This window comes from Larus michahellis, chromosome 5, assembly GCF_964199755.1.
Source record: "Larus michahellis chromosome 5, bLarMic1.1, whole genome shotgun sequence".
Taxonomy (NCBI): Eukaryota; Metazoa; Chordata; class Aves; order Charadriiformes; family Laridae; genus Larus; species Larus michahellis.
Window position 1 is genome coordinate 16,634,111 of NC_133900.1, and position 24,003 is coordinate 16,658,113.

Consider the following 24,003-nt stretch of genomic DNA (forward strand, 5'->3'; position numbering starts at 1 on the left):
GGGGATTTCAGGGGCTCTCTGTTTTCGTGGCTTGCCAGGGATGCTCGGAGTAGGGTCAGGAGAGGAGAGCTGCGCTCTGGAGCAGCTCTGGAGAGGTGTTGCTGTGTGTCCCCGGTTCGGGACGGGGCACACACAGAGCTCCCAGCCAGCCCCTGCTTCCCCAAACGCCACCGAATCAGCCTGGGGAGCAGGGGCTGTACGTAGCACCACTTTCCAAGAAGACTGTGCAGCCATACTCAACATTTTAATTGGGCCTGCAAAATCGGGATTTAGTCACTGAAATGTGACTGCTGTGCCTGTAACCCAGGGTGTGGCAGAAGGAAGGCCAAGCTGAGTTATTTACACCACAAAGATGCCTTCCAGGAGTTTGCCCAACAGTCTGGTTTGTGCCTCGCCCCAGAAAATGAAATGACATCCATATCCAGGATTCAGACCCGGTTGTGATTAGGACTGGAAGTTACACTAGCTTAACTGTAGTTTCTCTTGTTCTTTCCGAGGAGAGCACGGATGAGATACGGCTTTTGCTAGGGACTTCTACAATGGTGAGGTTGGACCCTTAGTAGGTTGGGGCCAAGGGGATCTCAAGGGAAGCAAGGAATGGGATGGGATTCTTGCAGCTGCAGACAGATCAGGGTCAGAATAAAGTACATTACAAATACCTATTTGTCTGTAGAGACACGACCAAAATAGTCCATTAAAAATCGAGTTCTTCAGATTTAGATTTATTTAGCTCTAGGTGCGTCTGTGTAGTTTCTCTCGTGCTGTTCCATCTTCTGCTATTGCACGTTGGTTTCTCGTTAAGCATTTGAATATAAAAGGGATCGAGGCTGGCTAGGAAGATCTTTAATTGTAGGTTGTTCCCTTTTTCACTGTACGTTCTGAAAAAAATGTAGTAAGGAGATGTGAACACTGGGCTAGAGGAGGTCACCAATAATCTACGCACCTGCCAATCCCATTAGCTCCTTTGGATTTTGCACCGTAGGGGCCTAAAGGAAATATGGCCTAAAAATAGCCATCCAACTTATGAAAAGGAGTCAGCCAAACCGTCCTTCAGCTGAGCCGCAGCTGCCTGAGCGTTTTGAGCAGCGGTAATAGAAAGCTGCAGTATGGAAGCTCTTTTCTTATCTCAGGAGACTCGATTTTACAGAGGATAAAGAATGATGGATGAGAGATCTGCCCTGTTTTCAGTTAAATAACTTCTAATACCACCTAAGAGGAAGCAGAGAGATTCTGTCATCCCTTCAGCATTTTAGATACGTGCCGAGCACAGCCTTGGTTTGGTGGCTGGGATTTTCAGGGTCCCCAGCACTCTGCCAGTTACGGCTGTTTTTTTAGAGCAATATGTAGCTTTGCATTGGCACTCTGGGACACGGTCAAACTCACGGTGATGGTAGGGCTAACAGTTGTATTAATGAAGGGTGTAATTCTTCACAAACAGGGTTTTTTTTTTTTTTCTTAATAACTTCAACAGGACTTTTCCGAGGTTTGCATTTTTCTGTTCCAGGTCCTTTTTTAAGTTATTGAGATAACGAAATTATAAGGATGAAAGTGGGGGCAGGGGGAGCCCAACTCAAAGCCTGCGAAATAATTGCTGCATTTTTTTTTATTTTTTTTTTTTCCAGAAAAAGTCTGTAGTCTTCGTTCACGTTAGTGATAGCTCAAACAAGGCACCCACAGTTGAGTGGCAACTGCACCAATTAGCAGCGCTGCTGTTGGTTTGTGAATTGCATGTGAAATGTAGAATTTGTCCAGAAGTGCTAATGCAAATTGCTCAACAAAAATGTGCCCTCCGTGTCAAGTCTTTTCACTTGTTCTGACACACTGATGTCTTCCCAGATTTCTCTGATCGGCAGATCCCTCTCGCAGTTGACAGCTACCAGAGCTCATGAAGCAATGGAAATATTTCTTGTTGCCATTAGCTGTGTTTCTGCAAAAAGGGCTACAAGCTACTGCTGGGACCGGTTGCTTGCCGTACAACATAATCTTGACTTTTATTTATAGGGTATTGGACTTCAGATTTCTAGAAATAAATGCTAAAAGCCCAGTAAACGTCTAAGATTTTACCTGCACAGAAGTTCAAAGACCCGGTTATCTGCCACGATGGTAATTTGGTCACTTTGCATGTGTTCAGCATCCTCTGTTATTGTATACGGTGATAACCTTTGTACCTTACCATATGAGGCTGAGTTACAATTGCCGTGGGAACGGTAACTTAGCATTTCCTGACTTTTTGAGCATACAATATCTCATCCCAATATTGCGTCCTTTAAAAGAAGAAGAAGGGGAGCAAGGGCACATTGAAATGTGGGTGTTCTCGCATCTACAGAATATAAAATAGCATATTTAGCTGTACGCAGATTTAAGTTGCGTTTGTAACTGCTTGTGTGATGGCGGGTAGCACCTCTGAGTCGTAGCTGCCGTTTAGGACACCCATTGTGCTAGGCTCCCTGCTGATGCAGGATGTAAATATATTTCCTTCCCCTCAAATACTACCAACCTAAGTGTAAGATAAGAGATAATGCAGGGAGACAAACACACCGGGGAGTACAAGGAAACAGAAGAGACTGCTGGACATCATGGAGACAGGAATTTCTGCAAACTTCTACAAACGTTAACTATACTGGGGGCAGAGTTCAGGGTCAGATTTGTATGATTTTGAGAATCTCCTCCCCAGAATGAAATCCAGCAGGGAGGAAAGGGTGATGAAAATCTCAGCAGTTAATGAGAGGTGACGCTGAGGTGGCGTATGCTGCAGCTGGATTTGAGAGCAGGGGAGGGGGCTGAAACCCAGAAGAAGGGGAAGCCAAGAGCGGGCTGCAAAGAGAGAGGTGGCAGAGTCAAGATGACAGGCAAAGAAAATGACCTGGGCAGCAGCACTCTGGCTGCCTGCACGCAGGGTGAGATTGCAACCGTCGGGGTGCAAGGCGATGAGAGCCTGGCTGTGGGACTCTGCAAGGGAGGCTTGAAGCAAAGATGACAACCAGGTTATGGGCTGAGTGACAGGCAAGTGATGGTGTTGTCCACGGGGACGGAAGAAACAGGAAGGAGAGGAGACCTAGGGAGTAGGATGAGAGCCTACGTTGAGCTTGAGCTGACAGATATCCACAAGATGATCCCAGAGGCAGGGCATGAATTTAGTCGGAACAGACGGGAACTGGCTGGGGACAGAGAGGTAGGTCTGTGAGTTGCTGGTGTAGAGAAGGTCCTTGAATGTGTATGGAGAGTGAGCTTGCTCGGAGACAGCAGTGAGAGGGAAAGGGGACGAGGGACGAGGACGCGGACCGACAGAACGGTGGCAGGTGGGAGGGCGAGTAGTGACAAACTAGTCCGGGAAACACTGAGCAACCAACTGAAGGTGTTGGAGTCGAGTAGGAGCACTGGGAAAGGAGGGCCAGATTTCCAGCAGAGTGTGGTCAGCGGCGCCGGAAGGAGCTGACAGGCTGTGGCAGCCAGCCTGGCGTAACAGTGCAGAGCTGCAGCCAGCCAAAGGATATTAGAGACTCTGTGACACCGGTTTCTGTGACAGGCGAGAAGTGAAAGCCTGCTTGGAAAAGAATCTGTGTTGGAGAGGGAGACTAAATTCAGCCTAAATCATATAAATCATAGGCAGCGCACTCGATAAGCTTAGAGATGACAGTGAGAAGAGAGATAGGGTGAGAGCTGGAGAGTCACTTGGAGTCAAGGGTTGTTTGGATTTTATTTGTTTTTTTTTAAAGCATGGAGATAAAGCGTGCTTGCGCTGCGAGGGGAAGGAGCGAGAGGAGAGCGAGATATAAAGAAGAAGGAGGCAGATGGGGGCAAGAGAGATGAGAAGACAGGATGCAGCGAGGTCACCAGGACAAGCAGAAGGGCTGGGGACCGCTGATGAGGCCACCGCCTCTGTGGCCAGGAGGGGAGAGCCGGGCAGGACATGAAGGAAAGCAAGCTCGGGGAAAGAGGGAGGTCACGTCTTGCTTTGTAAAGTCTCTCATGGGAGAGATCAAGACAATCCTGTGCAAAGTCCTGTCTCCAGTGAAGGCAGGAGAAGGCAGGGCTTGAGGAGGGACTCAAAGGCTGCAAAAAGGCAGCTGGGATTGCAGCTGTGAGGGCTGGTTGAGCTGGTGAACGTGAGTATGCATTAGGAAGATGGCAGGATAGAAAGAGGCAAAAAAGCATTCATGGTGTGGAGGAAGTAAAAGAAAGCAAAAAAAAAAAAAAGGAAGTTTAAAGCTTAAGAGATAAGTAATTATCTCAGAAGAGGTATCAAGGATATCCAGAAAGCCTCAGACGGCATGAATAAGGACTTGATCAGCAAAGGAAGCGATGCCTTAGAGAGCTGGAAGTCTAGGGATAATATCAGTACTGCCAAAAGCCGAGCTGAGTTAGGCCTTGCAAAAGAAATTAATTCAATAGTGGAGTTTTCCTTAGTTATATAAATAAAGGAGACCTCAGAGAGACGGGAGGAACCATGCAGTGAAGAGTATGTCAAGGTTAAAGACAACCTAGGCATAGCCCAAATCAGAATACCTTGTCTCAGTTTTCACTAGGGCTAATAAGATTAAACATCAAAACAAAGGCCGGGTGGCTAATGGAAATACAAAGACTGTGTCCAAGGTGGGAGAAAATCAAAAGAGTTTCAAGTACTGGAACTAGGGAATCTGGGGAGCCTGGGGTCAAGGCTGTTAAAAGAAGTAGTTAATGAAATCATAGACCTGGTGTGCCGTCGCAGCCACCTCAGCTTATCAGCAGCTAGTTAGTTGAAACCACAGCAAAGATAATGTGGTTTTGCTGGGCAGCTGCAGTGGAAGACCACTTCCCTAGGTCTTGTGGGCTACCTTTTGGAAATATTTGGTTCTCGATTTTAGACTGAAATACCACTGGCAGAGAGGCTGCACGGACAAGCGCCTGCGACCAAAGACAGGGGAGTTATCCCAACTCTTTGAAGATGGTGGAATTTATGCATGAATTTGTACAGGTGACCATTCCTCATAAGCACTACGCGTCTGCTTTGGTGCTTTTATCAGTCACAGTCATCATCTGCCAGAGCCCACCAGAAAACTGAGGTACTGCGTGTACGCGGCACGCTCTCCCTCTGCGCTTCTTACGGGCATGTGGCAGAAAGAAGTCCTCGCTTCACCCGCGTCCTTCTGGTGTGTGATCTTCCTCCCACGAGGGCACGATGTGAACAAGCTGGAAAAGAGTAGTATTGCAGGAGCCCTTGCGCTCTGCAGATCGTTCCCGTGCAAAGCAAGCTGTGCCAGGAAATAACCGTGAAGATAACGCAGCTTTACTGCGAGCACCGGGGACGTGGCATACGCACTCCCTGACCCCATGCCGCGCTTCTGCCAGGCCAGAAGCCAGTGGCAGAGGCAGTGACAGTGCAGGGGAGGTCCCCGGAGGCATGCAGAAAGAGGGCTACTTTGTGGAGAGCCCCAGACCTTTGCTCTAAATTTTTCTGTGGATTTGGGGTGGGTTGGTTTTGGTTTTTTTTTTTGCTTTTTCTTTTTTTCCTTGGCAGAAGCAATGACATGGGGCAATTTCAGCCTCTTCCCGGTTTTTGAGGTGAGGTGCCTTCTGCATATGGGAAGGAGAGCATATGGCCCACTGTGTTTATTTCTCAGCCAGGATTCTTTCAGGCTTGGCAAATTACATGCCGCTTGCTGAGGAGCAAAGCAAGTGCCAAGTTTGAATTTCTAAAAATGAAAGGGATTTCATTTATCACAGCACACTGAAAAGGATCTGAAAAACACCCTTAAGTGTGAAAAATACCTTTTGTTTATGCTCAAACAAAACAACCAAGGGGAAATTTAACAAAATTTCACCTAGAGTAAAAAAAAAAAAAAGAAATCAACAAACTCTGCAATTGTCCACAGGAGACTTCAGGCAGCTTCTGCCAGGCGTGAGCTAGAGCCAGGCTCCGTGAAATACCTCAACAACCGGCGAACTCCGTGGGGGGCAAGGTGATAATGTGGTACAGGCTCGGGCCATTAGAAGGAAAGGGACTGCCTGGTAATGGGTTCGTGTTTGCTGCGAGAGCGCTCCATTAGAGCATCTTTTTCTTGTACTTTTGCTTTTTCCAGGCCCCCCATTTTTCCCCGTGTGTGCTAGAAGCTTTTCTTTCTCTTACAGCATTTATTTTTATTGTGTCATTTTCCCCCTGTTCCCCCTTTTCATTGGCCCTGCGCAACTGTTTGTTTAAACCATTTGCCTGCTTTCATCTTCCATTTTCCTTCTCTCCCCCTTCCCAGGAGCTCTCTAGCTGTGATTGTCCCTACGCTTCGCATTAGCTTTTCTCTCTCCTGCTCCAGGATGGACTCGAACGGGGCATTAATTAAGGCTAAAACCTTTAGGAGGAGAATTTCTGTCGGGCACCGGCTTCGGAGTTCAGCTGCCTCCGTGATCTCTGCTTTGCTCCCGGACCAGCTTCCGAAGCCCTGGGGAATTGGACAAGTTGGGGCCAAGCAGGCACCGAGAGAGCGGTTGCAGCTCCTGCGGAGCGGCCTGACTTGTACCTTTGAAAGTCCTCAGCTGTGGTAGAAGGCAGCGGGGACGAGGTGTGGAAAAGCTATTGCGTGGGCTGGCTTTTCCAGCTTTCTCCCCCTGCCTTTTGCTCCCTTAATGTTGCCACTCGCTTTCCAAGTGGTAGGGCACGCTGTGGAACGCCGTGACGGCCCGGCTTCAGGCAAGCAGTCTTTGCGGGGAGTAATTACAGCTTTCCTAAGACACATAAAATACAAGGTTGGGCACTTGGTGTTGCTTCAAATCCTCGCCCTCCTTCCCTCCCTGCCGCCAGCCCTGCTCAGGGTGCTGTGGCCGTGGGCGGGTGATGGCGAGCACGGCCGCAGAGATGGTGGCCAAGAGGCCACTTGGGGACTGGCTTTGTGGCTCATGGGCAGCCCCCTCAGACCTCTTGTCCCGGGATACTAATGCCCAACCACTTCTCTTCAGGGAAAGGAGGGCTGGTCCGAGCTCCGGCGGGGTGGGAGCCGTACGTGGGAGTAACCTCTGAGTAACCAATGCGCTGTAAAACCGCACCCGCGCTTGCCTCACAGGAACGCGTCTGCACAGCCCTTCCCTCTGCCCGTCAAATTAACGGCTTGATTAACCCCATCAGTTCACTCCTGCAAGAAAATGATGTAAAATACCGTTTCGCTGGTGCAAACGGCTCAAGAGCAGGTGAGATCGCAGAGCGGGAAGGATTTGTTCCCGGTGCAGGGGCTGGGTGGGAGCGTCAGAAGCAGCCCTGGCTGCCTCTCGGACCTGCGAGAGTCGCAAGGGCTCAGGTCTCAGTGCCTCTGGGCCAGCTGGTAGCACAGTCACTAGCCTCTGCCACACACAGCGTGTATGGGCATATCCCTGGGGACTTGCCCAGGACCGCGAGGCTCGCGTCCCGTAGGCGACCGAGCAAGCACTAGATGATAGCCATCACCTTGCGAGAGGTTCTGCTTGAGCCAGGACTTGTAACTCGTTAAACCAAACAAGAAGAGCTCATCTTAATTTTACACTTCACAAGTATTTTTATATGTGTATACTTATTTCTCCCTTTTTTTTTTTTTTAAGAGATGTCTGTAAGAGGCTATTTTGGGTTTAATTTGGGCTGATCCACTTTTTTTTTTTTTCTCCTAAAAATAAGAAGCCAAATAAAAAATTGCAGTTACAAGGAAACTAGTTATTTGAGATAAATGAACAGTTCTTCCACAGTGCACAAACCCAGCCATTATATCGTTACGCTCCCTACCTTGGAACTAGCTGGTGAAGCTGAGGGATAAACAAAACTGAAAAGCAGGAGTGATTTCCCTTGCAAAGGTTTCTTTCTCGGGGGAGGGCAGAAAAGGCCAGGGTTGTGACTTGTGAAAGAGGAACGGAGCCTGTTTGAATGAGGCCGGTTGAAGTTCGATACCGTTCCGTTGAAACGCTGCGTTTCGGAATCCCACCAGCACTGCTCGGGATTTTTGTGGAGTCAACCCACCGTGCTGCAGCAGAAGTGGGCGCGTGGGGAGGCAGGGCTTCTGGTGCCAGCCGGTAAAACCACCACCCCGTCTGCCTCGCCGTCTTCGAGATGAACTTCTGACCGTCTTTAGCTCTGAAGTGGCGTTAGGAAAGCAGTTGCTCATTTTAGAACCCTTTGTTACCTACTTGGTCACCAGAAAGGAAGAAATTAGTCCCTCTGATGAACAAAACAGAAATGCACAGAAGTAACAGCCTGACGGATCGTGTTGGTTCGGTGGAAAGAATAATCTGTATCGAAAACACGGGGAGGAGAGAGATGCAGGCGAAGGGAGGTGAAAGGAAAACAAATTGGCTGCATGCAGAGGTCTGGTGTCAAACGTCAGAGGCATCTTGTTGGCTCAGATACTATATGAAAGACCATGGCAACCGGGGGCCCGGGGAGCGGGGGGAGGTTTGTAGCCCCTCCCTGAGACTGGATGACAGAGGAAATAGGTGAAGCAATCCGCTCAGTCCGCTCTGCAGAGCCTGACGCTGGAGTCCGAGTTGTACACCGGCATATTCCGTCCCTTCCTCCTGTATGCTGGCTCTTTCAAAGCAAAAAAACCACAGTCTGAAATGAACGGCTCTGTCATTCCCTTAGTCTGTCAGATGGTACCATTCTGCGAAAGGTGGCTTTGCTTTGGGCAGCCTGGTTTAGAGAGAGGGATTAAGATCCCTGCCAGACACAATAAGGAACAACATTACAAGGAATTTAATAGAAATATTTCCTGGGGGAATACAGGAACGCGCTTTCAGGCTGCTCTGAAAACACTGGGTAGAGGTGATGCTTTACTGTGACACAGTATGTGGAAATGGAGTAATACTTTTGGTCCCAGTAATAGGTTGGAGACCCCCTTTTTTAACATATATGCACACACGGGCAGGCAGTACCTAAGAGCCCCCACGCTAAAGGAGCAGTGCCTGTCCGCTGGCACCAGCCTGGCGCTGGGGAGCAGCAGCTGGGAGCTGGGCAGAGCTGAGGGCAGGCAGTGCCGCTCCGTCTCGTGCATCGCCGGCCATTCCATCGCACCGCTAAGTTTGTGTTTATCTGGAAAGGCTGTCATCCTTGAAGACATCAAAACACGGCGATCTGCCGTTTCTGACGGGTGGTGAAATCATAGTGTAAAAATCTGATTCTTCTTTCCGATTTGAATCTGTCTTCAGCTTCCAGCCCTTGTATCTGGTTTTGCCTTCTTCACTGGATAAAAGAACTCTTTAAAGGATATCTTCCCTCGTGAAGGTATTTTTATGTGCCGCGGTCAAAGCATCTCTCAGTTTTCTTTGTGGTAAGCTAAATGGATTGAGCTCTTTAAGTCACTCACTGGCAGACGCTTTCTCCCTCAAATCATTTTTGTGTCTTCTTTTTCTGCTCTGAGTCTAAAATGTAGATGTCTGATTGTATACCTTTTTCTAGTATCGTTCTCCTAATGCAGTACGCAGGATAAGCCACCTCCTGGCTTCTATTTGCACTTCCACTCTTTGTATGTTCAGGGATTGCATTAGTTCACTTACCACAGAACGGCACAGCGAGTTCATGTCTGATTGTCCGTTTTGCACATTAAGGCCCTGCTTTCAAGTCTCTGCTTCCTTCAGCTTTCTGGGAAACGTTTTGTTCCCAGATGTGGAATACCCATCCTCCGTCGATTTCTGCCAGCAGTTGCCTGGATCGGCCCCCTTTTCCCTGGCGTCCCGCTCTGGTCTCTTGGCTCACCGTGTCCAAGGACTGCAGTCATGAGGCCGTGCATGGAGGACCGATGAGCAGGCTTGGCCAGTCCCTGCCTGCGCTTACCCACAGCCCACTGTCTGGCTCTCGGGGCATCAGCTGGTGGTTGTTTTCCTTGTTCTGAAAGCAAATTCTGTGATTGCTTTTAGCTGCAGTTGGGAGATTGAATGACATACAGCAGGAATAAATCACTGCATGTTAAGGAGGAGGCACATGAGATTTGAGACAAAGAGGGAAATACCTTTTCCACTCCCCTTTGTTCTCCTTTTAAAGTCAGTTATGCTCACTGTGCATAACTGTACATACATGATTTTGTATGAGGAGGAGGATGAGATTATCAACAGAGGGCAGCTCCCGTGTAGGCGTTAACTAAGCAGCCAGATCCCTATAAAACTTCAGTTGCTCTGCAACTACACAAACCTGTCCAGGCATGTTATGCTGACCATTTGGAAATTGTGGCTCTTTTTTTGGCTCCGTAAATGGCAGCACGGCTCTTTCAATACCTGGTTTTCCTCCCAGGGGCTGAGCACTCGATTCTGTCCCTGGGCTGCTTTAAAAGCGCTTGGCAGAGGCTGCAGAGGCAGGAGGGATCCCAGCAGGACCCCCCCGGAGGCTTAGCCAGGGCCAGCGCGTGTGTGTTTGAATTGGCTCTGTGGTACGGCCGAGTCAGGGGAAGGGGCTTTGGCACCGTCCCCCCTCCCACAACCGGCTTCTCCTGCCCCTTGGTGAGGACGTCGCGGCAGAGCTGCAGCTTCCCCGATCCCGACTGGAGCACATGTAACTCTGCACAAGCCACCGTTATCAGGAGAGAGCCGTTTGTGGCCTGTGAGTAGCACACGGTGGCTTTGAGTGTTGTTGAAAACAGCCAGAGTGAAAAATCAGAAGTCACACTGTACCGGTCCTCCCAGACGTAGCAGGCTGATGAGAGACAGGCTGAGAATACGGCATGTGTTTCCCATTCCAGGACACCTTGTCACCCTTTTCGGGGGCGACATGCCTACATCCGTACCGGGCAACCCTGTCTGCATGTGCCCACACAAGCACAGGGCGCCGGGGCTGTCCCCTTGGTGCTGTGGATCCCCGGGGATCCCTGCGACGCGGTGGCAGCCTGAGTCAGCCGGTGAGTCAGGCTGTGGGCATGGGCCGCTGGGTACCAGCCCTGCCAGCTGCGGAGGCGATGTGCAGCCGGGAGGGCGTCTGGAGTGCGAGGAGGCAGCAGTGCCGGTTGGTGGAGAAAGGAAAACAGGGCAGAGGGTGTAGGGGAGGGGAAAGGGACGCCAGGGAATGAGGAGCAGGAGGAGCGGGAGGTCTAGGAGCAGGAAGGCTCAGGGTGCAGTAGGAGGATGAGGGAGCTGGCAGGCAGTGCAGGAGCAAAGAGCGTTGTCAGTGAAGCTTGGGTTAGTTTGGTTTTGAAGCTCTGCATCTGGGCCCGGAGCAGGTATGGTTTGTCAGGGGCAGCCGTGTAGAGCCCAGCGTTGCTTCTTTCATCACCAATTCCCAGACACGCACGCGTACCCCCCAGCCCACTTCCAGGTTTCACCTCCATGACGGACCTCCAGAGGGAACAGTGGAAGGAGGGTGGGTGTGCACACCCGTGGCTGGGTAGTTGAAGCCACCTAGAAGGCCCACGTGGTGGCCCTGGGCCACTGCTGGGGCTTGGCAGGGCTGTACAACCTCCCCTCGGAGGTTAACAGCAGCGGTGCCGGGCTGCAGGGGGGCTCCTGGTAGAGAGCTCTGCTCCCAGGCACTAGGGAGCGTTTTCCTGCCTGCGGAGACCTTTTGCCTGGGCTGTGCTCCTGTTTTTGGGACACATAACCCAGGGCTGCTCCCGGTGATGTCAGCGGGGCCTTTCATCATTGGTTGGGAAGAGCTTTGGCCAAAAAAAATGGAAAGGAGAAGAAATATTCCGGGCGAGAGGCTGGCGTTCTGGCTTGATGAAGGCGGCCTGGCTTTAAACCTGTTATTAAAACTGGAAACAGGAAGTTTTCACTCTGAGTAGGTAAACTCTTGTACCTCGAAATGACTAAACGCACAGGGCTGGAAGTGACACCTTTGTGCTAAGCTTCGTGTTTCCTCCAGCTGCCGCACAGCGCGCGGGGCTCATGGCAGCTGGCGGGGCTCCTCTCGAAGCTTTCTTCCTTTGTAAACTCTGGAATTAACTTACAACGTAACGCGATACGGAACAGAGCGCCTTCTGCAGCGTTACCGTGGGGTGAGCGTGTCCCTCAGCCCTGCCCGGGAGCCAGGAGGGTGGTTCTGTGACAGGACTGGTTTGAAGGCGGTTCAGCGAGGGCTCGGGCTGCAGCCCCAGAGGCAGCTGTGCGCGGAGGAAGCTCCCGGTGATGTCACTTCGCAGCGTGCCCTCTGGCTCCCGGGGTGGTTGTTTCCCCCCCTCTCCCCCTTTTCTTTTTCCTTGTAGTGGCTGCAGCAAAGGCTCCATTATTTGGCAGCGTGGCATTGCTTTTTGTCTATAAATGGAAGCGTTTGGCCCGTCTCCCAGTATAACACAAGATAGTCCTGTGCATCGGTTATGCAATCTGTAGCTTGATGACTTCATCAGAAGTCGGGGGAGGGCCGGCAGGGGGTGGTAGGAAAAAGCCTTTACCCTCAGCATCAGCGGCTGGTGTCTGTGTCGTCCCCCCCTCCCCGAAAGCAAAGGGGTGGGTGACAGGGCTCGGAGCAGCGAGGGATGGTTAGTGGGAGCGTTTCCCTGACCCCGGCCCGGGGAAGCTGCCGCAGCCCTCGCCATGACCGTGCTGCAGGGACCGCGCTTGACCAGGTTGTAAAGTGCAGCATGAGAGGGGTCCAGGGGGGAAAAGTGGAAAGAGGATCAGGGAGGGAACTTTCAAACCAGGGCAGATGTTGAAAAGAGAAAGAACCTAAATATTGGAGAGCTGCCTTTCAGCGGAGAGCCCTTCAGGGAATATCTGTGCAAAGTAGAGATGTGGACAAATTGTATTTTCTTGTTATTTCCTCAGAAGGGTCCTTGAAAACCTGACCTTCATGCAGAAAGGCTGATCCTAATTTCCCAAGCTACAGTCAAGCACTGGTTTTAACCCTTTCAGTGACTGGGTTGGGGTGGGTGTCATGAGATTACTTTTCTCTAGCACCCAGTAATTTTTCAATCAGCCAGTAATTGACATAACTGAAACTGTCGATGGAGCAGATGAATCTAAACCTCCCCCTGGAATGGCTGAGGATTAGGATCCTAAAGCGATACAGGTCCTTCCTATTGAGTCAATGTTGTTGACTTTTGGCACGTGCCGGGGGGCTGTGAGGTGCTTGGGTACGATCATGTGGAAGGTAGGTGGGAGAGAAGAGAAAATCCTTGAGCTCTTTTACGCCAAGGAGTACCTGGAATAAGGGAATAAGGGAGGCAGCACTACACCTGCCGCTTTACAATCAAACCCCAAAATTGTTTTTGTTTTTTTGTTGTTTTTTTTTTTTTTTACTTCGGCCCTAGCTGGCCATCTGGTTTTGAGCGAGGTAGTGCCGGAGGGAGGCACCGGGTTGTTGTAAGCTTCGTTTTCCCCCGGCAGCGGGAGACCCTTGTGCTGCCGCGCTGCTGGACGCGCCCGGAGGGTCCGAGGGACCCCCCCCGGCCCCGGGGCAGCTCGGGGGGCGGCTCGGGGGACAGCCGCAGACCCCCCCGAACGCTCCCCGCCGACCCACACCCGCTCCTTCGCTGCCCGCGGGGGGGGGGACGACGTCCCGCCGCTCCCCGGCCCCCCTCCCCCGCAGCGGGGAGAGGCCGGTGACCCCCCGGGACCGCCGTGCCCCGCCGGTCCCCCGCCGCCCCGGTGCCCGCCGGGCCGCGGGCGGGCAGCGACACCTGCCGGCTGGCGCAGCCTCGCCGGGCAGCAGCGGCGGGCACGGCGGCAGCAACCGGGGAGCCAGGGTAGGAGCGGGGGAGACACGACACGGGGCTCGGGTAAAAGCCCGGCCCTGCGGTGGGATGCTCGGAGGGTCCCCGGCCCCCTGGCAGCAGCCGGCTGGCGGCGGAGAGAGGAGGGTTTGGTATTTAACCCCTGTGCCTGCTGTCCCTGGGCTTGCCCAGTGGGAAAAGGCAGCAAATCGGAGTGGAAACATAAAGAGAGCGCAGGGTGGTTTTAGGAGAAGGTGTCGGTGGCATTGCAGGCCCTGCATCCTTTCAGCCACACGCTTTTGGTCCTGTGAAGACAGGCTGAGAGAGTTGGGGTTGTTCAGCCTGGAGAAGAGAAGGCTCCAGGGAGACCTTATAGCCCCTTCCAGTACCTGAAGGGGGCTACAGGAAAGATGGAGAGGGACTCTGTCAGGGAGTGGAGCGATAGGACGAAGGGTAATGGTTTTAAGATGAACGAGGGGAGATTTAGATTAGATATTAGGAAGAAATTCTTTCCTGTGAGGGTGGTGAGGCACTGGCACAGGTTGCCCAGAGAAGCTGTGGATGCCCCATCCCTGGAGGTGTCCAAGGCCAGGCTGGATGGGGCTTTGAGCAGCCTGGTCTAGTGGGAGGTGTCCCTGCCCAGGGCAGGGGGTTGGAACCAGATGATCTTTAAGGTCCCTTCCAACCCAAACCATTCTGTGATTCATTGCTGTGGGATGGAAATCTTAAACAAACACGTTAGTGGTTAAATGCTGAGATTCTGGTGCAATATAGGGGGAATTAATGCTGACAGCTCCTACTCTTCCTTGTGTGTGCCTAAAACCTCGGCTCCTCAGTCCAGGGGACTGTGTGAAACCGCCATTATGGAGAGAAGGGAAATGGAGAGAAAATATATTTCTTGTCTCTATGATGAGGGAGGAAAAGTTTGGAAAAACATGACTCTGAAGTTACATATCCTGTAAAGAAAATAAAAATAAACCTAGTACGTAACTTTATTATTTTATTATTAATAAATTGTAAAGTGCTTTTGCTTTATCTGTGAGGGCTTTGAACTCCGTGAGAGAAGAGGAACCTGCCACCTGCTCCCTGTGGTGAACAGCCCGTGGCTTGGTCACAAGCAATGAGCATCTCTCCAAGGACTCTTACTTTCTTCAGGCTTCACTGTTCACCCATAGACTCAATGCGTCTTGTTAATGAGCCATAATTTCCCTTGCCCATGGAGCACCCTGAGTAACGAGGTCTTCTCTCTCTCTCTCTCTCTTTGCACAGGAGCAGCATCAAGTGGGATTGTCTCGGACCACAGGGCCTATGCAGCCTTCTGTCCCACCGGGCTCCAGCAGCGTGGTCACAGGCACGAGCTCTGGGGGCCCCTTCCTGGGAAACCAACCTCAGGCGGCCATCATGAAGCAGATGCTGATCGAGCAGAGAGCCCAGCTCCATGTGATAGAGCAGCAGAAACAACAGTTTCTAAGAGAGCAGAGGCAGCAGCAGCAGCAGCAGCAGATCCTAGCAGAGCAGGTACAGCATCCATTTGCCTCAGGCGCTGCAGTGCGTGCCGGTATGAGAGCATGAGTGCCAGAGACAGTACAACACCAGCCCTTCCTTCTACATTTGGTGATTCTCTCCCTGTGGCTCATATCATGGTATTTCAGCAATGGTTATCAAAGCAGAGGCATCTGTCTCAGTCCTACCATTAGCTTGGCAAATATTAGCCATGTTCCCAGCGGTGGGTTTGACAGCCGCATGGGGATTACAGACCCTGGAAAAGTTAGCTCTTAACCTGGTGTCTCAGCGGTGCGTTTACTCTGGCAGAAGCAGACTCTGCTACAGTTAGAGCTGCTGGTCCTCTCCCCTACCTCTGACTGTGGTCTTGCACTGGCAAAAGCTACGTTCAGCCGTGTAGTGATCTGGGACAATTAAAAGTAACCTAGCAAAGAAAAAAAGTTAGTATTGACCCAGATCGATTCCTTAATGTGGTTTATGACATACCAGCACAAGGGAGAGGCAGCATCAAGGGAGGAACCAGAAGCTGAAGTAGGAGAACAGTAAAACCAGCTCTCGCAGTGGCGGTGTGGAACTGCTGCACTGGAGCCCGCAGCCTGGCTTCTGGAGCTCTCGGGCTTTGCAATACGGATGTTAAATTACCTGGCCTGAATGGGGGTGTTTTCTGCATGTTTAACTCAGCTGTAGTTTAAAAGCAACCCACAGAAAGTCAGTGGAAAGTCACACAGTTCAGTTCCTGTAAGCTCGTACCCAGGTTTAAAGTTGCAGTCCGCTAATGGTGCCTAGAAAATGCTCTGATAGGTCAGGAGTTGGGGAAATCCAGTTAAAGACAGGGAGTTTGCTTTAATTTGGGTTAGAACTTGTGCATGTGGTATAACCACAGAAATACCGATAGCCTTCCGCTCTTCTCAGGGTCCTCTTGAGAAGCAGAAAAATTCACCCCCAACGAACAGGAAGGACGCTCCTAGAAATAGTCAGGGTAAAGATGCGTGAATTGGTTCAGAGGTGAACAAGCGCGGAGGAGTGAGGATACAGTAGTGTTCCCCCATCGTGGACTAGGCCACTTCGAGTGCATAAACCCAAGAGCCAGTCCCTGACCTGGCTGCTGAAGCCAAGCCTGAAGTGTGGAAAACCTACAGACCTGTGGCTGTCAGGGGTGCTGGCATGGGTGAAAAGGGACGAACTCAGAGTCCTCAGGCTCCTAGATTTTGGGTGTTTAGTGCCTAACAAGGTTCCTTCCTGTTAACTTTTTGGTAGTCTGTAACACGTATTTATGAACGCAGGGATTCATACGTGCTTCTTTGCTGTCTTTGCCATTTTCTCGCCTTTGTTACACATCCTTGGTTTTGGACACCGCGTTTGTACAGCCGCAGATGAAGCACCAAGATACGTCCTTTTAGTAATTGTTTAGTCAAGTATAAACTAGGCTTTGAGAGCCCTGGTAAACACACTCTCTGTTTTTATAATCAGCCCTTGATTCTGTTTTAGATGCATGAGTATTCATAGAAAATAACCCCGGAGGAGCTGGGCTGGTGGGCTGGATCAAGGGAGAGGGAAGCATTTTGCAATCCCCTGCTCCCCAAATATCATTCCCTGAAGTGCAAGAGGGAAATGGGCCGTAGTAGCCGTTTGCGTTTTGGCTAGAGAAGGGTCCCAGGCGGCAGTGCTCAGGTGAGGGTGCAGCACTCCTTGCAGCCAAGTGCTTTGAGCACGGAGGTGGAGGCGAACCTTGTGCCAGCGGCACAAACCGCTAGACCTTGGCAGGGCTGGGGGAAGGAAAAAGGGCGTGTGGCCCTTAGACCTCGGTGAGCCAAGTGATCTCATATCCCTCCCTCTCCTTTCAGCCAGTTCGGTTCGCGCTGCAGAGGTCGAGATGAAGTGGTTGTGAGTAAGAAGAGATGATGCTCGGTGCTCGTTCCCTTTTGAACCCAAAGGAGCCCATGTGTTGAGTGCTCTCAGGAGGACTCTTCAAATGACTCCACTTGTCTCTCCAGCGCAGCTTGCTAGATAAGAAACGCTGCAGTTTTGCTGCAGCACTTTTGCCACCAGCCCCTTGCTCGGCTCATTAATTAATTAATCATCTTTTTCTCTTCTGCTTTCTTTCCCTCGTTCATGTCCAGCAGTTGCAGCAGCAGTCACATTTGCCTCGGCAGCATCTGCAGCAACAGCGGAGCCCGTATCCGGTGCAACAGGTCAATCAGTTCCAAGGTAAAAGCCAAATCCTTTTTCCTGTATCGAGCCAACATATGTCCCTGTAGCGGGCACGTGACAGTTCCTGCGTTTTGGGAAGAGCAGGGATTAAGCAGTGTGCCAGAATAGGAAGCCGGGCTGGTTGCACGCTTGCACATACCACACATTTTACCAAAGGGGAATGCCCAGGTTTGTGTATTTAGTTAAGTTTCTAATTTCCTTTCTGCTTCCCTGACCTGCATTCTTTTTGTTTGACGATTGTTTTGCCTCTTTGACATCTGGATTCTACGGATTTATTTTGTTTGCCTAAACTCTCATTATGCTTTTTTTTTTTCAGTTAGTGCCTCTCACTGTATCTTGGTTTTACTCCTCTTCGTTCCCCACTTTTATCTAATTTGATGAGTGGGGAATTTCAGAGGGGTCATCTTTATCTGAAGAAGTGTCTGAAAAATGTCAGGTGTGGGAAACACAGTGAAATATCTGAGTTGAAATGGAGATTTTTTTCATGTTCTCAAAAAAAGCAAGCGTTATTTCCCCGTGCTCGCAGGTAACTGAAGAATGTAAGGACAATCATTTTGGCTTAGGAAAATAAGTTAATTCCGAGCTTTTTAGGTGAAAAGCGTCAGCGGAATGTCTTCACTAACCGTGGATTCTAAATATACATGAAATAAATGTGCACTTGTGCTGTATATTGATGCCAGTGTCATGTCATGTAGCTGCAGCAGCAAACAAGGGAGGCAACCCAGGAAATGCACGGGCAGCCCAATCTGCGGCTGCTGTATATCAGGGCGGCTCCTTCTGTAATCGCCTGCTCATTCTATTTTTACAGTATAAACTCTAGATGAACCAAAATTTTTCCCAATAATTCATTTGCAAAATCAAAATATATCTGTGTGTGCGCCGCCGTGAGACGTAGACGTAAAATCTTTCTACATTAATGCTTTTTTGAAGCCTTGCCTTCGTATGTATCATTTAAAAGAACTGCAGAAGAAAGTTTAGGTTAATCCCACAGAGCAAGGAATTAATTTTCGTAAATGAGCTAATTTAAATATAAATATTTCACCGTTTTTCCTGTTTAGTCACAAGAATGTAATCGAGTGCAGTAGGTTATGTGTAAGTGAGACCAGAAGGTGGCCCAAAATCTTAAAATCTGTTGAATCTCTCTTTTAACTGCTTCTTGTCTGAACTCTTGCCTCTTACACCGAGCACGGTAATTCACAAAAGCAGTGTGTGAACCACTTGCTGGTAGTGACTCCTTTGGAAGTTTTCAACTGCCATTTTCAATTAAAAAATAGCTAAAAATGCATGAAGTTTTATCATTATCTGTACACTTAAGCACTTGCTGGAATCATAGCAAAAAGAGACAGCTTCTAATCATGGAAGAGGGAGGTGATTAAGAAAATTCAAGGAGACCCCTGCGCCAATCATTAAGAAACCAGTTTAATTGATAGCACAGTTAAAGAAGAAGCTGCCGCTACATTTGCCCTGTGCAAGTGAGATCCAGATGGTCTCTCTTCACGCTACAAAACGCTTCATTTGTCTGCATGTTGGAGAGTTGAGCTAAAAGCATCCTCCTGCAGGAGACGCTTATCCTGCTGCAGCAAAAAGTAGCCATCCTCTGCATCACGTGTGCAAAACTACAGGGGTGGCACTTCCTTTATTCATACCCCTCATGGAAACCAAGCCAACGCAAATAACCGGGCCCAATATTCTTTATTCTCTACAGATGTTCAGGTATGTTGTCTGCCACCGAGGGACAACGCGTAAGGGCTGATCTAAGAACATTCAGATTTTGCTGTGTACAGTTTATGACTCTTAAAGCAACCACTTTATATATACGTCTTGCATTTAACAGTGTTTGAGCTGGGAGTAATTGTATGCCTCTCACTCTCGGAGCTTCACCTGCGGAGTATTTTCTGTAGTTCGGTGTGGTAGTGACTCAAACCCACAATGAACCTACGGCATAATCAGAGCTACGGTAATTGTTTTTAAATAAAGATAGTAAATACAGAAGCATATTGGCTTCCCAGAAATCGATAGCTCCCCCCACCCCTGAAAGGAAGACAGAAGCATGGTTCAGTTATGATGACAGAACCATGGTTCAGTGGAATTTAACAAGGTTAGGATTTTCTGGTTTCCCATCACTGGCCTAAGGTGGAGTAAAATGTGCTTATAATATCGATTCACTAATACACTCTCCCTGCTTTAAATGTCCACAAAAAACAATTTTTCTTCTTTGCATAGACTTAATCAGTAACAATGATATAGAAAATCCATTCATTTATGCCTCCTGAGCTATTAAAAAATTGATTGGCCTTCTGAGCCTGACATTTCCATTTTCAAGGCTTACTTTTGAAAGACAATGGAGATATTTAAAAGAGAGCTTCAAACAGTGAACTGAAGTTCAGCTGCTTTGATGCCATTGAAGAAGGCCAGTGGATGCTTTCTCATTGGCTTGCTAGAAGCTGAATTAGGCTTATCTGAAGAAGATAAGTGCTACTGAATCACAGTCTTTGAAGTCTTAGGGACTAATTTTTTTCATGGAGGAGGGTGCCCCTTGTCACTGATCCCAGGGGAAAAAACAATACACACAAAAAGAAAGATTCATATTTATTTTTGAAAGGGGACTTTGGCTCCCAGGTTGCTTCTTAACGATTTCATTTGCGGTCCCAGCGAAGTCAGAGAAAGGCGGGCCTATTTTAGCCCTGCAGCTCCTGTGGCTGTGTGGCTTAGCTACCTGAGTAGGTTATTATCAGGGAGCCAACCATGGCATCACGCATGCAATGCAGTTCCTCAAGAATCCCAAGCCGTGAATTCCTTTGGGTACACATCCCAAAGTTGTCACAATTGAGAATTACTTAGTGAGTAAATCATTGGCCTTTCAACCTTGCCAGGCTCATTTTAGGCCTGCAGGGAAATTAGGCTGCTCGTCTGCATGGATGGTATTCTCTGCTGAACAGCGTCCCGCTTCACAAATGGAATACATAACAGGATCAGCGATTCCTGTTTAGCGTAGCACTTGAGCTGTGTTGGCTGTCACCTTCAAGGAGAGGGGACCTGGCAGGTCAGGACAGAGGCTGCAGCCAGGGTGAGGTGGGGAACACATAATCTCTGAAACGCAGCTAGCGTTAGGCAGCAAGCACATCTCCCAAGGATGGACGACCTTCTAGCTCTCCGCTGACCTTCACGTGAAACAATAATTTATTTGCTCAGAAAGCACAGCAATCTGAAATCCTGCTGTGATGCAGAAGCCTCCTACAGATTCTCTCTTATGCAAAGATGTGTTAATTGAGATTTACAGGGTTGTGGCTTTTTCTTACTTTCCTCCCTTTTTTGGTGTAGGTTCTCCCCAGGATATCGCAGCTGTGAGAAACCAAGCAGCCCTCCAGAGCATGAGGACATCCCGAATGATGGCCCAGAACGCGAGCATGATGGCAATGGGTCCTTCCCAGAACCCCAGCACGTTGCCCACGACCGCAGGCCAGTCAGACATGGGCATGGCTCCTTACAGCAACGCCTCTTCCAGCCAGCCAGGAATGTACAGTATGAGCACAGGGATGAGCCAAATGTTGCAGCACCCAAACCAAAGCGGCATGAACATGGCACATAACGCAGGCCAGGGAACGAGGCAGCCTGCCTCCGGACAAGCGGTGGGAATGGTGGGCAATTTTGGTCAGAACATGCTGGTAAACTCTGCTCTTCCCCAGCATCAGCAGCAGATGAAAGGATCCGTGGGCCAGGTCTTACCCAGGCCACAGGCACCACGGCTTCAAAACCTGATGGGGACTGTCCCTCAGGGAACACAGAACTGGCAGCAGCGAGGCTTACAAGGTATTCCTGGAAGGACTAGCAGTGAAATGGGGCCCTTCAATAATGGCACAACGTACCCGATGCAGTCTGGGCAGCCACGGCTGTCCAAGCAGCACTTCCCGCAGGGGCTTAATCAGACGGTTGTGGACACGAGTGGAACAGTAAGAGCCCTGAACCCAGCGATGGGAAGACAGTTGCTGCAACCACTACCTGGGCAACAAGGAGCCGGCCAGGCCAGGCCGATGGTGATGCCTGCAATAAGCCAAGGGGTCCCCACCATGGCTGGCTTTAGTCAGCCTCCCACGCAGCAGATGCCAGGTGGTAACTTTGCTCAGAGTGGCCAAGGCCAGGCCTACGAGCGGAATCCCACTCAGGACATATCTTACAACTACAGTAATGAAGGAGCAGGGGGGTCATTCTCCAGTTTAGCAGAGGGCGCAGACCTTGTGGACTCCATCATTAAGAGCGGACCAGGGGATGAGTGGATACAAGAACTTGATGAGTTGTTTGGAAACCCCCAGTGAATGGGCTTGTATAGTCTGGAGCTTTGGTTATTCCGTTTGGAAAAAAAGCAAAGAGAGTCTCGGATGTTCTCCCCATCCTTGGATTGTTGGTTTTTTGTTTGAATTGGTTTGGTTTGGGGTTATTTTGTTTTCTTTTGTTTTTAATTGTGCAAACTGAGCTGATCTGTAGCCAACTTTGGAAGATTCAGGGGACGATGAAAACATCGGCATCCCAAGACTTCCACCAAGCAATCTCCGTTGCATGGCAGCACCCGCTGTGTGTGTGTGGGGGGCAGGATGGGGAAACTGGAAAAGCCAGGTGAGGCCTCTGGTTGGGAAAATTTGGTCTTTCCCTGCTGAAACAAGGCTTCATTGTGCAGGGCTATGGGGTGGTCCCGATATCTCCCACCTCATGTAACTGTAAACGCTGCAGCTTTCAGGGGAGCAGGTGAAAACAGCCGGGAGCGAAGCCTAAAGACGTCCGTGGACGATTGCACAGGCCCTGGTCAGAAACGGGCTTAACCCCGGGGGTCAGCAGGCCTCAGTGAGCCACGGCCAGGCCCACAGGGCTGTCACACGGGAACGTGCAGCACACACGTGACAAACCTAAACAGTCACAGGCGGGTCACCGTTTTCACTGCAGAGTGATAAAAAATCCAATAGAAGCGTGGGAGACCGTAAATTGTGCAATGCGGTGAGGACAGTTTGATTAGGGGAGTGCTGCTGGAGACGCCTTAGGTGGGTGGGTTAACGTAATAAGCTGTTTAGTCCCCTTGGGACTTGCAATCGTGCTTCCCTGTCAGAGCACTTTGGCATGTATCTGCTGCCTGGGGGTGCGGGACAGCGGCTTGGGATGCTGTTGAAGGGCTAAGAGGTACCAAGAGGCATCAGCACAAGTCCTACGCGGGTCCTTTCTTCTCCTTCCGCTCCAGTATGATTCAGTTCCCTTCCTTCCCCTCCTATCCTTCAGCAAGGTGAGCTGACTGCACTTTTTTTCAGGTGAGCAACAACTGCCACAAAGGGGCAGGCAGGGGCAGGGAAAACGGGCCTGAGAAGATGTACAGGGAGGGTTTGGCAGGCAGAGCGAGTTTCTGCTCTCCTCTTGAAAAGCGCAAGGTCGGCAGATAGTATTACCCTGGAGTGTCTGGGCTTTCGACATGATGTTACATGCAACTCGATCTTCAGTTTTAAACAGATGTTTGGTCTAATCTCTCTGGTTTGCTGGAATAAAATTCACTGCAGTGTTTGAAGAAGAGGGACCAGTGAAGGACTACTGTAAAGATCATTCATGAATGGATAAAATAATTGATATAGTTATTACAAACATGGGGTCTGCCCGAATAAGCTTTGAGGTGATAGCGACGTATCACTGCCTCTGCTGCGTGGACCAGTCCTGCGCCGCGCTGTAATGAAGTTGTGATACGTCTTGCACAATATTGAGATGCCAGCCATTCTGAATGCCTCAAGCAGCGGTTCCCAAGCTGCAGTCTGAGCCTGAGGCAGGCTGTCCTCCGAAACCTGTCACCTTTTTAGTGTTTTTAGCTGGGAGCTGCTTATCAGGGTATACAGCAGTGCATAAAAAATGTTAACATGATCCACAGTCCAAAAAATTTGGGAACCTCTGGCCTAATGCTGGCCTCTGTGAGCCATAAGATGTGCTCTGTGGCGAAAACGTCTCTCATGTACAACTGCCAGTACCAACTACCCAGATACCGATTACCTCCTTTGAGCTGCTCTCCTTGGGCCCGGCGATGCGAGGGGCTCAGCCGCTGAAACCCACGGGAGCTGAGGCGCTTGGCATCTTGCATTTTGAAGTCCTGCCTTTCCCTGTGGAGCACAGATGTGCATCTCATTGAGGAGTGGGAGCAAAATGGGCCTGGAACCATCTCAGCGCCCCGTTACGGTTCCCTCTCTGGGTTTACCTAGATGAGGAGAAGTATCTGTTTTAAATGCTATAATGTAGGCAGGACAAGCTGCATTTTTAACATGGACTAGCTGGTCGAGGTGAGCTATCAATCCATCTTGCCCTGACTGCTAATTTTTTAAAAAAATGCTTTAGTTACATCTCTTTTAGCTAACCCCTTTTTAAAATCCAGCACAAAGACCTATTCCAGTTCCTACTGAAGATGACGGGGGTTCACCTGTCCGCTGCTTCGGCAGGAGCCGGATTGGGCCCTAATTCAGTGAAGGAGAGAGCACCAGCCAAAGTTCTCGGTCCCTCTTGTGGGTAAGTGGCTCTTGGTCGGACGAGCCTGAAGGGAAGGGGCAGGCAAACCGAGGAGAAAGGGTGCCCCGAAGGGTGCGTAGGTGTGTGTCTGCGCGAGCCTGGGGGTGAGGGAGGGACGAGCTGCTGTGGCACATTCCCATCCTGCCCCATAGGACAGAGGAGGCAGCGAGCCCGCTGCGCAGGGGACAGTACTGGGGACAGCACAGCGTCCCTT

At 50.2% G+C, this 24,003-nt stretch overlaps 1 protein-coding gene across 5 annotated transcripts in view; it reads left to right on the plus strand.

Moving 5' to 3' along the window:
• MAML3 (mastermind like transcriptional coactivator 3) overlaps positions 1-21,647 on the plus strand; it is a 247,797-nt gene extending 226,150 nt beyond the window's left edge. For 4 of the 5 annotated variants that reach the window (XM_074588923.1, XM_074588925.1, XM_074588927.1 and 1 more), the window contains 3 exons: positions 14,826-15,074; positions 17,180-17,267; positions 20,592-21,647. In XM_074588923.1, the coding sequence (XP_074445024.1) occupies positions 14,826-15,074; positions 17,180-17,267; positions 20,592-21,583 (1,329 nt within the window). In that variant the 3' untranslated portion in view covers positions 21,584-21,647. The remainder of the gene's footprint in view (positions 1-14,825; positions 15,075-17,179; positions 17,268-20,591) is intronic. The other variant, XM_074588924.1, reaches the window with a different exon arrangement.
• The last annotated feature ends 2,356 nt before the right edge of the window (positions 21,648-24,003 follow it).